General features: G+C 32.1%; 1 protein-coding gene across 1 annotated transcript; it reads left to right on the top strand.

Moving 5' to 3' along the window:
- The first annotated feature begins 1,271 nt into the window (after positions 1-1,271).
- On the top strand, positions 1,272-7,225 carry LOC133671289 (probable methionine--tRNA ligase). The gene is made up of 17 exons (XM_062092015.1): positions 1,272-1,499; positions 1,580-1,724; positions 1,817-1,970; positions 2,114-2,269; positions 2,716-2,946; positions 3,144-3,287; positions 3,677-3,767; positions 3,933-4,039; positions 4,136-4,250; positions 4,874-4,992; positions 5,070-5,135; positions 5,250-5,378; positions 5,487-5,627; positions 5,811-5,931; positions 6,137-6,372; positions 6,478-6,579; positions 6,792-7,225. The coding sequence occupies exons 1-17, from the start codon at positions 1,382-1,384 to the stop codon at positions 7,020-7,022; spliced, it is 2,406 nt and encodes an 801-aa protein (XP_061947999.1). The 5' UTR covers positions 1,272-1,381; the 3' UTR covers positions 7,023-7,225.
- Positions 7,226-15,041: the final 7,816 nt, after the last annotated feature.

Raw genomic sequence — 15,041 nt, 5'->3', positions numbered from 1 at the left:
GAGAGAGAGAGAGATGGCTTTTATATGTGTTTTCTTCCTTATTTATACTTTAATCCCTCCTTTATATATAATCCTAATTTGTTTTAAAGTTTTTAATTTATTTTCTCCCTTTTATTTATTGTCACAACACCTTTTTTTTTTAATTTTTCCCTTGACATTAAATTTCAATTTTCTTAATTTTTATTTAACCCATTTTATCTTTAAATTAAAATTTTAATATTTCAAGAAAAATTTAGCTGGGAGTTTACAAAGGGTCAAAGCCAAAGAGATGGGCTTGCATGCTTGTCTTAGTGGAAAGAAAGTTCATGTGCCTAGCCCTCTTTTTCTTTTTTTTCCGTGCATGGATAGATGACAACATTGGCCTTTTTATTTTTCTTTTAAAAAAACAGATAATGTGTCATTTACTTGCCTATATTTTGAGCTTCAGAGGGTTGAACAAAAAATCAGGTTGAGATTTTTTGGATTAAAAACATCATTTTTCAATCAAATTTTACCTAAAAACACATAATAAACACCTTTAAAATCTTAATAGACTAATTTCTCGACTCAAAACACCTTTAAAATCAATCAAAACCATAAAATTACATAAAAAAATCTTTCTTTACCCCACCTTTTTTCTAGCAATTTGAAAGCTAACAAACACCTCAATAATGCTCATCTTGTCATGAGGATCACATTGATACTAAATCTGGCTATTTTGTTAATGGAATTTAGCCAACCAACTATTTTTTATCTTCTGTGTTGTTTTTTAATGACTCTTTTTTTTCCCTCAAACTCATGAATTAAAATATAAATAAAATAAAATTTTGGATCAAAATTTAAAAGTTTAAAACTAAAAAGACTAAAAACAAAAAAAAAGTACAAGAGTTTTTAGAAAGACACATTATGAACAATGGATGGAAAAAATATTGTATTTTCTCATCATTATCAATTTTGATCCTTTTATTTATTTTTTATTTTTGTAAGAAATAAAATCAAGTTATTTTTTGTAAGATCAAAAATCAACCCAATACCATAACATATTTTTGACACTATAATAACTTTATAGAAAATAAATTTAAATACAATTATCAAGCTTAATACCAATGAATAAATAAAAAAAGAAGGGATGAAACAAGAAAACTATTTTCCAAATCATTTTCGTGGTTAAATTTTTGTTATTGACCTGTGAAAGCATGCGCGTAACGGCTTCTCGTAATTTTCAAGTAAAAACCGAGGGTAAAAAGCTAAATTACTGAAACCCCACTCATTTCTGCATTACCCTACCCATGCTGGCTTACTTTTGTAGCCACTCGTTGATTCTGACTCCTCTCTTCTTTTAGAAACCCCAAATCGCTAACACAGAACTAAAACCCTAGCCAGCAGCTAAGCTATCACAATCATGGGAGATCTCGATCGGCCGGTCCAGAGGCTACCGATCCCGGGAAAGCGAAACATATTGATAACCAGTGCTTTGCCTTATGTCAATAACGTCCCTCATCTCGGCAACATTATCGGCTGTAAGTAATTTTGGATTTTGTGCTGCTTGATTAAGGAACTCATTTGGTTTTTCTGATTCCGGTTCCGCTTTGGCTGTTAGGCGTGCTGAGTGCTGACGTGTTTGCTAGATACTGTCGTCTCCGAGGATATAATGCGATTTATATTTGTGGAACTGACGAGTACGGGACTGCGACTGAGACTAAAGCCATGGAGGAGAATTCTACCCCTAAACAAATTTGTGACAAGTAATTTTCTTCTTTTTTTATTTTTTTATGTATTAGCTGAGTTTTTTTTTATTATTATTATAGTGAGTTTCAATTTGGTCGTGGATTTCTAGGTATCACGCGATTCATAGGGAGGTTTATAAATGGTTTAATATAAGTTTTGATGAATTTGGGCGGACGTCGAGTCCGCAGCAAACTGAAGTTTGTCAAGCAATTTTTAAGAAATTGTTAGATAATAACTGGCTTTCGGAGAATACAATGAAACAGGTATGGTCTTATGAGTGACGGCTTATTTCACTGGTATGTTCGTTTGTGTTATTTTGTGCGATGGTACCATGTCTAAATTTGAGCTATGTTTTGTTATTTGGGTGGTTAATTGATTAATGTTTGTAACTATTATCTTTATACAGCTGTACTGTGATACATGTGAAAGATTCTTGGCTGATCGGCTTGTGGAAGGTACTTGTCCTACAGAAGGATGTAATTATGACTCTGCACGAGGAGATCAGTGTGAAAATTGTGGAAAGCTTTTGAATCCAACCGAGTTAATAAATCCCAGGTGCAAGGTGAGAGATTGGTTCTTTCTCTTGCTTTTCTTTCTTTCCTGTGTTTTTAGCAAAACCATTGTATATAATTCTATCCATATCTTACTTTCTGTTAGTTTTTGGATATCCTGGACTGAAATGCATTGCATAACGTAGTGCTACGGCAAATATCTAGAAGGCCATATGACACTGTATCCTTTTGGTATTGGAAAAAGGACAAGGACCTTCTGATATTGGGATAACTTAACTGCTGCTCAGTAATCTTACATCTGAGTCGACTCTGGTATTCAATGAAGGAATTTTCTAGGCTACCACCATTTCCCCCCCGAGTTAATTCCTAAATAAGAAGTAGCAAATAAGGGATCACAAAAGTTTGTGCCTCTTCCACTCATGTAGCAATAATGTTGCTAGACTCTGGTGATTTCATGTTGTATTTATGTATATATTTTGATCTGATATGTGAACAGCAATGTAAGAATACACCAAGAATCCGCGATACGAACCACTTGTTTCTTGAGCTTCCTCAGCTGAAGGATAAATTAGTAAGCTATATTGAGAGTATGTCAGTAGCTGGATCTTGGAGCCAAAATGCCATTCAAACAACGAATGCATGGCTTAAAGAAGGACTAAAACCACGATGCATTACTAGGGATCTGAAGTGGGGTGTTCCAGTTCCACTTGATGAATTTAAGGACAAGGTTAGAAATCTTGCTTAGTATCACTTTCCATTTTATCCCATTCAAATTCTGTCAAAGATGTGGTTTTTTTTTTTTTTTTTCAAACCATGCTGAAATTTCTGCTGCTGGCATTTCTTTCTTCTTTTTGTCATGACTAATATGCACATAAACATGGTGTTAGATTTTTATGATGTAACTTCATATTGTGTTATTGGTAGGTGTTTTATGTTTGGTTTGATGCTCCTATTGGATATGTATCCATTACTTCTTGCTACACTCCTGATTGGGAGAAGTGGTGGAAGAATCCTGATAATGTGGAGCTGTATCAGTTTATGGGAAAAGACAATGTACCATTCCACACTGTAAGTGTACTATCCTTCAGAATTATTGACCTGCAGATGGAAGTTATTATTATTTTTAAATTTTAGTTTTAATCTCGTGTAATTTTTCATTTGAAAAATTTGTATATTGAGATTTTCTTTTTTGTTATAAACTTCCTATTTCTTGGTGATTTTGGGTTCATTTGATGTGATTGTTATATTCTCTCTTTTTTGTTTGGTTTTACTTGAAATCTGATGGGCACATCTGCAATCTCAGAACTTTCCATTTATTTCTGTACTTCAATGTTTCCTTTTGGTTCGCAATTGTACTTTTAAGTTGAGCAAGAAAATTGCTCTCAATATGCATGGTTTCCTTACAGTACTGCTGTAAAGTTTCACTTCTTCAAATGCTTATGCATTTCTTATTTCAGGTGATGTTTCCATCGACACTTATTGGAACAGGCGAAAATTGGACCATGATGAAGACTATAAGTGTAACTGAATACTTAAATTATGAAGCAGGTTTGTCAACCATGTTTCATCGACATAATTTAGCCAATATGCAATACTTGGTGAATTTTCATGCATTCAAAAGAAAACTCATAGGATAATCATCCTTTACTAAGATGCTGCCTTTTGCTTTTGACCATCTTGAGTTTTCTAAGTTAAGTTAGTTGGGTAATGCAGGGAAGTTTTCCAAGAGTAAGGGTGTAGGAGTGTTTGGAAATGATGCAAAGGATACAAATATTCCTGTAGAAGTTTGGAGATATTATCTGCTAACCAATAGGCCTGAGGTAATCCTCTTGTTGCCAACAATGCTTTCATTCTTCAGTTGAATATTTCATCATGCAATAATAAAATGCTAATTTTGATGTGTTTGTCTTAATTAGGTGTCTGACACACTATTTACATGGTCTGATTTGCAAGCAAAACTTAACAGCGAGCTGCTGAATAATTTGGGCAACTTTATTAATCGAGTTCTGAGCTTTCTTGCTAAACCACCAGGTAGATCAGCTTTGTGAAATTCCATATTTAGGTTTCTTACTATTTTGTTGTTCAGCAAAATTTAAGTCTTGATGAATGCATCAGAGTGACAATTTTATGTTGGTGGAAGAGAATTGTAGAATTCTATTGCCAATAGGAGGATTATTTATTTGTTTGATTTTAATTATCAATATTGGTACTTCTTATCATTTGAATTTTGAAAGTTTTTCCCTCTGTCATACCTTTAAGAATTGGCCTTTTTCTCTCTCAAAGAACCATCTCCTCATGATAATAGAATACTTGGACCACCATCGAGAAGTTGTGTGTTTTTCCTTCATTTTCTTTTGAAAGTCTTTGAAAAAAAAAAGCAGGATAGTTTATGGAATTTGTGTGAGGGCCATTTCTCCATCTAAGATGCTCAATACCCTTCTGGACTCAGTTTTTCTAGAAGCATGCAAGCCAAAATAGGATTGGGAACACAAGTTAGTCCTAAACAGATTCTCTAGGCTCTTGAGGGATCATAAATTCTTGTAGCGGTTTTTGTGTTTTACCACCCGCCATTCACGTTTGATGCATTTTTCTGGTGTAGCAAGGCACTGGCATGGTATCCTGAGACCATAGTGACTGGCTATTTTGATCTACAGGTTTGGGATATGGTTCTATCATTCCAGATGCTCCAGGTGCAGACTCCCATCCCTTGACAAAGAAATTGGCTGGAGAAGTAGGTAAATATGTAGAGCAGTACCTGGAAGCCATGGAGAAGGTATCGGCCAATGATTGTTTCGCAGGATAGTTACATGTGACTAGCACCATCCTGACACCCATGTTTGAAATTTATAGGTTAAGTTAAAGCAAGGATTGAAAACTGCAATGAGCATTTCTAGTGAGGGGAACGCCTATCTGCAAGTAAGCCTGGAATGCTTATGATCATTTGGATTCAAAAGCTTTAGGTGTGTGTTTTATTATGTCTCTGCTGTTTGGAGATGGCCATGAATTGATTTCTATTCTATGTCCTTGTAGGAAAGCCAGTTTTGGAAGCTTTACAAGGAAGACCAATCTTCTTGTTCCATAGTTATAAAGACTTCATTGGGTCTAGTATATCTTCTTGCATGTTTATTGGAACCTTTCATACCATCTTTCTCTGTTGAGGTGACTTGGCTACCTTATTTGTTTATTAGCAGCACTCATGTGAATGTCTTTCATTGTTTTCATGTGCTGAGTTGTTTTTTTTCCTTTATTTTTTAAATTGGATATAAGGTCTTCAAGCAGCTTAATTTGCCTCTTGAACAAGCTTCACTTTGTGACGAGAAAGGCGATATGGATAGGGCAAAAAGACCTTGGGAGATCCTACCTGCTGGGCACAAGATTGGGACTCCAGAGCCCTTGTTCAAGGAACTGGTATAATATGTTATGCCACATATAGTTACCTGTGTTCATGTCTGAGTGTGGTTTTGATTTTGCAGGGGTTTGCATGTGGTTGCTTGTGCTTTGATGTTGATGGGAATAGGGGTGAAAGATGAAGCATGATGCTAACTTTTCTTTGTGCTTGCTACTAATTTAAGTAATTTCATTTCCATACAGAAAGATGAAGAAGTGGAGGACTACAGGAGGAGATTTGCTGGAAGTCAGGCTGATAGACTTGAGCGGGATGAAGCTGAAAAGGCAGCCAAGCTTGCCGAGCAACTGAAGAAAAAAGCTTCAGGTTGTATTTTGCTTGCAGCCTTGTGCTCACCTGATTAGTTCTGATGGTTGGTAATTTGAACCTAGTCATATATGGTGGTAAAAAAAAAAAAAATCTTAATAACTTGATTCTTTGCACCTGCCTGCAATCTCTCACAAGTGGCATCCATTAAGAATAATTGTTGGAAAGTTTGTTTCCTTATTATTTACCAAAATTGATGTAACAGTTGGTGGTGGGAAGAAGCAACAGGCCAAAAAACCTGCTTCTGAAGCCAAATCAAAGGGTAGTGTTGAACCAGAAATCTCCATCACAAGACTTGATATCCGTGTTGGCCTAATTAAGAAAGTTCAGAAGCATCCTGATGCTGATTCGTTGTATGTGGAAGAAATCGATTTGGGTGAAGGAGATTGTAGAACGGTTGTTAGTGGACTTGTCAAATATATACCTCTTGAGGAGATGCAGGTATGTCTCTGCTACCGAAGATCCTAATAACTTGATGCACCTTTTATGTTTTTAGTTAATGTCACCCAGTCTGCTAGGCTGCTCATAAAGTTGATCATTTGGCAGAATCGTAAGGTCTGCGTCCTTTGCAACCTAAAGCCAGCATCCATGAGGGGCATTAAGTCGCAGGCTATGGTTCTTGCTGCTTCCAATAGTGACCACACAAAGGTCAGTAAACTGATCTCTACCTTTTCATTTGTCTTTGCATCTTTTATACAGTTTTCTGAGGTTATATTTCCAAGTGTGAAGTCATCCAACCTTACTAATGGATATGTATTATGAGCTATGGCACCTATGACAAAAAAGCAGCCCTTGCATCTAATTGCAGAAATGTTTTTTTAATTGCTGGTCTAATTTTACCTATGCTGGTGATATGGTAGGTTGAATTGGTTGATCCACCCTCAGCCGCTGTTGTTGGAGAGAGAGTTACATTTCAAGGGTTTGAAGGTGAACCTGATGATGTCCTAAACCCTAAGAAGAAGGTCTGGGAGACACTACAGGTGGATCTGCAAACTAACAGTGACCTGGTAGCCTGCTACAAAGATATTCCGTTAACCACATCAGCTGGTGTGTGCAAGGTTGCATCCATTAGTTGTGGTTCCATTAGGTAGACAGGTAGGTCAGTTTTTGACAGTAGAAAAATCTCAAGGCTCCAGTTTTTGACTCATTGTTTCTGTTATTGTTTATTGTGACACCCACGTTGGGTTATAAAAATGACTTCGCTTCATAATGAACTGCGTATAAATGCTGTCGGAGTATGTAAGGTATTTCATGTTTTTGTTTATTTGATACTTTATTTTGTTTGGCAGTTTAATGCTACCTCTTTGTTATTGAACTAGAAAAACAAAATAGTTGGAGACCAGGTGACTGGATGGGAATCATGGGGTGCTCAGAAACTGAAGCACCACACCCAGGCGCGCACCCATCGGGTTCTTCTTGATGGATCATTTCCATGGAAAGGACTCGAGTGTGTGGGGCTGTTTGTCTGAAAAAAAAATTCATTGAAATCTGTAAGAAAATTCATTCCCCACATAGATGAAAAAATTATGTATTTTTGGTGCAAATAATAATAATAAGAACAAGGCACCTGGAACTACAAGTGCCCAGAAGACTACTTGCAGCAGATGCCCTTGTCTTCAGTCTAATAATTCATAAGCTAGTTAAATAATTGCAATGGTTATAGCAAGCAACTGTTATGTTTTTTCTTATTATTAGATGACTATATTCCATGTTAGCTTTCACGGTCCAACCTCCAAATCATGAAGTAAAAGAACATGTTAGCTTAGTGAATGAAGCAAATTTTAATTACCAAAACTATTAGCCATGACAGCATTAGACAGTATCAGATCCAAGAGCAGATTTGGTAGCTAATAAATGAATTCAAATGTTAACACAGAGGTCTTGTAATAAAACATTCATTACAAGCATAAGGTAGTGTTTGGATTTAGATGGGACATGACAAATTACTGTCATGTTTTATGCTTGGTATACTGTGACGATAATAACATCCTTGTCTTGTCTATAATGATTTCTGATTGGTAAAAAGCATGCATTATTAACGAACATGCATCTGTTAGGTGTCCCTGCTGATGCTTAATTGATTAAGATCCTGCTTAAGAGCATCATTCTTTCCTCTCACCCCTCTCCCTGAGCTCCTCTTCCAGCACTGTACAACATTCTTGCGAGCGAGAAACATCAGCCAGAGAAGTGGAGGAGGTACACCACCAACTGGAGAACCAGCTAGAGGTGTTGCCAACTGAAGAATCGAAGCTTCCATGGCTACTCCCAACTAAGCTCTTATACCTAGAAGGCTTGTTAGACACAGAAAAAACTTATTCAACCTCAATCCAAAATCTCGAACAATAAACAAACAGATCCAAGTTAAAAAACATAGAACCCGCACATTAAGCAATACGATTTTATCCAGGGGCATGTGATAACTAAACATATCATGGCATGCAAGCTTACAAAACAAAACATGTATCTGTGTCCCTGAAATAGAACCTGAGCTCTAGAATAGAGAAAAGAAAAACAGCAAAAAGGTACGAAGACCAGAGGCAAAACAAACTAAGAAAACTGTGGAGAAGGCAAAAGAGCTGATCCAAAAAGGGTATAAAACATTTCCCCTTCAACCCTTATTTATATTAATTTTTGGAACCAAAATTGATCAAGCTGCTGTTTTGCTTTAATTACTCATTGTAAAAAAAAAAAACCCAACAATTTTGTCTTAAAAACTAGGTGTTTTTCCTTTGAAAAAACAGGATGAAAAAGGCAAACTATCCAAACTTTTTATTATGATCTCAATATAAATAAATAGATGGATAAAATATAATTTTTTAATTACCAAAGAAATGTTTTATAATAAATCCAAATTGAAGTCTAAGATAAGTTTGTAAAAAAAACATGTGTTCTAGGCCTCTCGCATGTGGGTTAACTCATACTAATTATATTATACAATATAAGATCAATGTTTTAGTGTTAGTTATTATACTGTTCACTAAGACAAGCTATTATGGATTAGAGCAATATAATAATGTGATTGTCCTTGTTATAGAAATTTATATAAACTACAAAAAAGTCTTTTTTTTCTCTATGTAGAATAGAGTTTTGGATTTCATAAAAACACATCAATTTAGGATTCTTTGATATTAATTTCTCATTAACCTATAATTTATTGTAATAATGCAAATATTCTATGTTAAAGAACGTTGGTTGGAGAATAATTTTCAATAAAGTTTTAACCTTGAAAATAAGTGGACTCTATTTTAAATTTGGCCTTAAATATGCCTATTAACTATATTTTATTAAAACAATTCAAACAAACTCTCACTCTCACGTAAATGAAAAATGTTTGACTAGTATAAAAACTTAAAGATTTGTAAAGAGATAATGACTTGGTAGATCACGATATCAACATAGATAACTTTATCTTTGAACCTTTATAAGTGAACTACTATTAGATGTACTTGGTTAAATAATAAACGTGATGTCTTGAATTATCTATCATTTTATATAAACTAGGATAATAATAGTTACATAGTTCTCTACCAAGAAATTTCATTTGGTTTTCATTGTTATGATCATTTTGGCTCTGAACTATTCTTGTATTCATGAGTGCTTTAGAAATTCAGTCTTTTAAAAATTCTCAAAAAACAACCATATTTTTCACTCATATAGGTGATTTTTCATTAAAAATATTATGTTATCCTCTATTTGGTACATCGATATATGAAAATCATTATGAGCATTGCTCACCTTTTATCATGTTGTAGCTAGCACCTCTTTTATCGTACGAATAGACATGAAATAATAATTTTCAAATGCGACTAAAAATATTATGACTTAGTTTTTCCTTTTAACCTAGTTCTTAAGATCTTCAGTCAACTAGGTTGGGTTACAATCATTACACAGTTTCATTTTAAAAGTTTTAAACTCATTTCTCTTGATGTATACATAAGCTCTATCAATAAATCTTTGATTAACAAATCCATAATATATTTTTTTTTAACTTTACATAGTCAATACAAATTATTCCATTTCAAAGCAAGTACTTAACGATATTATATTATATTTATGACATATATATATCTAGACTCATTATTATAGATATTACTTTGTGCCCTTTCAATTATAGATTGACTATAGTAATTAATAAACATAAATTATTGGTAGTGGTTTTGACCAATATGTAATATTCTTTAAGAAATTCCAAAGTCGTTTCCTCTCTAACTTTATCAAAAACAATAAATTCTTATTTCATTATGGATCTTGTTGTACATATTTGCTTAGAGGATTTCTATGACACATCCGCTCCACCAAGTATGAAGAAATTTTCACTAGTGAATTTTGTTTTCTTGATGTCGGATATTTAATCAATATCACTATACCCTTCTAGTACTGCAGGGTAATCAATACAATGTAACTTTAAAGACTTAAAAAAACCTAAAAAGAGATGAGCTAGGACTTTAGAAAAAATTCTATCACTTTTAAAAATGATCTCTAATAAACCCAAGATTGCTGAAATTAATACCAAACTCTTTAACAATACTGAAATCAATAATTAATATCAAGATGCATAAATCAAAGAGATAATACCAAACTCTTTAACAATACTGAAATCAATAATTAATATCAAGATGCATAAATCAAAGAGATAAGGATAGAGACACACACTAATTTTTAAAGTGTTTTGAAATATCACATAATCCACTCACTAAGCCTTTATTCAAGTGTCCACAATCATTGCTGGTCTCAAATAACATATACGCAGTGAAAATAATAAAACAAAATTATTCAAGAGTCTCTAGGATCTTATTAGACAGATCTAGAGTTGTTTAGGGATTTATCACTTAAAGATCTGATCTTTTTAAGCTTTGAATAATTCTTTAAAGGCTTGGTTGTCGCAAACCACAAGTCATTTAATTGTCCAACCTTCAACGATAATTCACATGAACCACTAGTGAAAAATCTCTTAAATCCATATTTAAGAGAGAAGAATTGTTATGCTTAGAGTGTTAGCTCTCTATTCTATGACTTATGTAGTTTTTATGTCTAACAGACAACAACTAAAAAAATAAGAGGCATAACTTACTATTTATAGGAAAATCTAAAAAACCCTTTAAATTAGCAAAATATCAATTTTTTCCCTGAATAATATCTATATATTAATTCAGGACAATTTTATAAATTAACCCAATCAAGTCCTTACTTGATTTTTTTAGGTCTAGAAATATAATCCCTGTATTAATTATATTTTAATCCTTAATTTCTGAAATATATTTTAATCAAGTCATACTTAATTAAATTATTTCAGTTTAATTTCTTGTTCATTGTCTTCATATGAGACTTTTTCATTTTAATCATTGGTTTTAGATTTCTTCAATCAAATATCTAATTGCTAATCAAACTTCAATATTTATGCAATTAAACCTATGATTTGATCAAATTGACTCTTTAAAATTGCAATTCGGCTTCCAGACTTTAATTTCTTCCAATTAAAACCTAAATTGATTTTAAAAATTATTTTTTCTTGCAATTAAACCCTTAATAAATACAATTAAACCTTATAAAATTTCAACTGAGTTCTTAAATATTCAATTTTGAATTTTCCTCCTTAAATTGAATTTTCCTTACCAATAAAGCCACCAGTCAAAATTGAACTGTTAAATTTTTCAATCTTGTGTATTTTGATCTTTTTCAACCAGTATTTAATAATTTTTTAGGCATTCTTCATGTTCTTCTCACTGATATATTTGTTTTTTATTTTTTTCTAATTACCCATCATATAAAGAATAAAAACCTCACAATTTTTAACCTTAAAAACCAAACATTTTTCTTTGAAAACATTATTCAGAAAGATGATGAAGACTGATTGTTTAAACTCTTTATTCCCGAGTTGGTTTTATATAAATGAGCTCACAAAAAATAATTCTTTATGTGCTAAAGAATTATTTTATAATAAACTCAAATCCAAGTCCAAAATAGGTTAGTAAAAAATCTTGTGGCTCGAGCTTAAGACCATGTTAGATCCTATGCCGAGCACGCGTTTACTGATTTGCTTAGGCTCATTTATGACCCTTCAACTTTTTATTATTTATAAAATACAATAAATTTTTTTTATGTGAGATATAAGGTTTTGAGTTTCAAAAAAAATGTCAACCTAGAGTTCTTTAAAATCAATTTCTTACCCACCCATAATTTATTTTAATCATGTTAATATTTCATGTTAAATAACTTTTGTTAGAAAAAAATTTTCAACTAAATTTTAACCATAAAAAGGAATATACTACACTTTAAATTTGACCTCAAACAATCCCATTAACCATGCTTTATTTTATTAAAACAACTGCAACATACATCCTGCAAAAAGTTGGACAAAATAAGGTCCACTACCACAATGGCATAGTCTAATCTCATCAACCCACATGAAAAACTTTTGGCTTTTCTAATATTGAGTTTCTTGAAACACATATCATAGTAAAAATGATAAAAAAAAAATTTAAAAAAATTGGAAGCCTCAAGATCTTGGTAGACAATCTAGGGTTGTTTAAGGTTTATACGAAGATTACCTAAATATCATATGTTCTTTTCGGCTTTGAGTAATTGCTTCAAGTCTATGTTATCATAAATCATAAGTCATCTAAGTGTCTGGCCTTTAAAGGTAATTCACACGAACCACCAGTAATAAATATTCTAAATTCTTTTAGAGGATAGAGATTGTTATGTCTTTGAATGCAAACCCTTTTCTTTTCTTTTCTTTTTCAGATGTTCTATATTGCGTGTGTACTATACACAAAATAAAAGGCGTAACATTTTATTTATAGGAAAACATTAAAATCCTATAAATAATAAAATAATAATTTATCCCCTTAAATAATATCACACACATTATTTTAGGATAATTTTAGAAATTTCTTTAATCAAATTCCTATTTGATTTTTCTAGGTCTAGAATTGTAATTTTTTGTATAAATTACATTCTAAAATTTAATTTGTAAAATTTATTTACAATCAAGTCACACTTGATTAATCATCCCATTTTAATTTTTAACCAATAGTTCTTATGTGTGTGACTTATTAGATTTTCTAATAAATTAGCCTAAATATAACTAACAATCCTAAATAAAATAGGATTAATTTAATTTAAGTAATTAATTAATTATCAATTCAATAATTTATTGTTTTATATTTGAGGATTAAATATAATGTCTAACAACATGTCATGATCCTCAAAATATTAGATAAGTCATAAATGATTTGACTTAACCTTTCAATGATAAATTTATAAGTGTAATTATTATTCTTTTATCAATAATATTTTGATTTAGACATTATAGCCTATATTATATTTATTATATCAAATCATGTTTATTCTCAACATCATAGTCATTGATTTTTTAAATAAAATTTGAAACTCTTTTCAAATCTCTTTCCACCTCACACAAGGATTTACTCATGAAGGGGTGTAATTTATTTATATTATATACTATTTGGGAACAAATATAACCTCTCTTAATATGTCAAATACCTTGATATAATTTATGTTATACCCAAAATATTCTTGTTTGTTACCATTGATTCAAACAACGTATAGCAATATCAAAACATAACATTTCTTATATAAGATAATTTAGTGATTTTAAGTTTAAGGATTACTTACACAACCATTATGTGAGCCTTTATATAGACACAAGTGATCTCTCCATATAGAATTCTCATGTAAGTCAGTTTAGTGCATATGTCATGTGACAACCATCTATATATTAATTCTAGGTATCCTTTATACCTCAACTTATGAAAACAATTATTTTTTTGTTTTATAAAAAAAAGAATATAACATGTATCAGTATCAATAATTAAATTAAATCGTCATTTACTTGTTATGCTTAAAGCATAAGCATAAGATACATTTAATCTTTTACATAACATCATATATATATATATATCCAAAGTATATGGAATCATTTTTTATCATATCTCTCTCAATTTTTGTTTTAGGGAATATATCTTTAGAGAGACATATCTTATGCAAAACAAATAAGTATCCTCTATTGGCTTCTTCTATGTTAAGTCATTTTAATAATTTGTCTATGTACGTGGATTGAGATAATCTAAGTAACCTTTTAGATTTATTTTTATAGATCTTTATTTTTAATATATAGGTTGCTTCTCTCACGTCTTTCATAGAGACAACCAGATCTTTATTAACCAGAGTAAAGAAAAGTCATTTCTTAATAATAACATATTTTCTACATATAATATTAGAAAAATCATAGTTATTAAACCCGGATTGGCCCGGTGGGTCGACCCGGTGGCTGGACCGGTCCAGGTTTGTCAAAAGACCAGCCGGTGCAATGACCCGGCAAAACCCGGTCGACCCGGCGGGTCGACCCATGACCTAGGCGACCCGGGCAAACCCGAGCGAGACCTAGGTGACTCTCCATGGCAGATTTAAGATTTTATCTCTGTCTGGATTTGTGGAGGTTGAAAAATTAACAGTGGTTTGGTTGTGAGCAATGGCTTAAGCTTCAGATCCGTGTCTTTCAAGAAGGAAGAGAGAGCTTTGGAGCACAGATCTAGCATGAATCAAAAAAGGAAAAAAAATCTCAAACAACAAAAAATCAAAAGAAAGAGCATGAGGAAGAGAGGGGAAAGATTTGCTTGGAGATTGAAAACTTGTTGATCTCTCTTCACTGATTACAATTTGAACCCAAGGCGTAAGAGAGGAGAGGCAGCAAAGAGGAAGGGTGAAAATAGAGCGATATATATTTTTTTTTGTTTTACGTTAAGAGTGATTTAGAAAATATTTTACGCGCTCTTCTCAGCGTCAAATTTTTTCAACCCTTCTTTGTTGAAAACGGGTTAACTGAAAATATTATACTTTTAACTTTTTTTTAAATAAACATAGTAAAATATTTTTAAAACTTTATTTCGCACTTAGAGTTTTTGTCAAGCGGAGATAAATTTTATTTTATAAAAATTAATTAACAAGTATATTTTATTTATTTTTGAGATTTTTTATTAAATATAAATCTTGAACTATTACTCTACTGACCTTTAAATTTTGGCTGATTTTATTTCGTTCCATGTACTTTTCTCTCGCTCTCAAATAATAATAATAAAAACCATGTT

This window comes from Populus nigra, chromosome 13 (genome assembly GCF_951802175.1).
Source record: "Populus nigra chromosome 13, ddPopNigr1.1, whole genome shotgun sequence".
NCBI lineage: Eukaryota > Viridiplantae > Streptophyta > Magnoliopsida > Malpighiales > Salicaceae > Populus > Populus nigra.
Note: the sequence above shows the minus strand (reverse complement) of the source record. Positions and strands in the feature narration are given on the sequence as shown.

Excerpts from the sequence above, each read along its gene's own strand:
- LOC133671289 (XM_062092015.1), top strand. The coding sequence starts at position 1,382 with ATGGGAGATCTCGATCGGCCGGTCCAGAGGCTACCGATCCCGGGAAAG. Across the intron at positions 3,768-3,932 it reads ATACTTAAATTATGAAGCAG|GGAAGTTTTCCAAGAGTAAG; the intron begins GTTTGTCAACCA and ends TGGGTAATGCAG. Across the intron at positions 5,628-5,810 it reads AGCCCTTGTTCAAGGAACTG|AAAGATGAAGAAGTGGAGGA; the intron begins GTATAATATGTT and ends ATTTCCATACAG.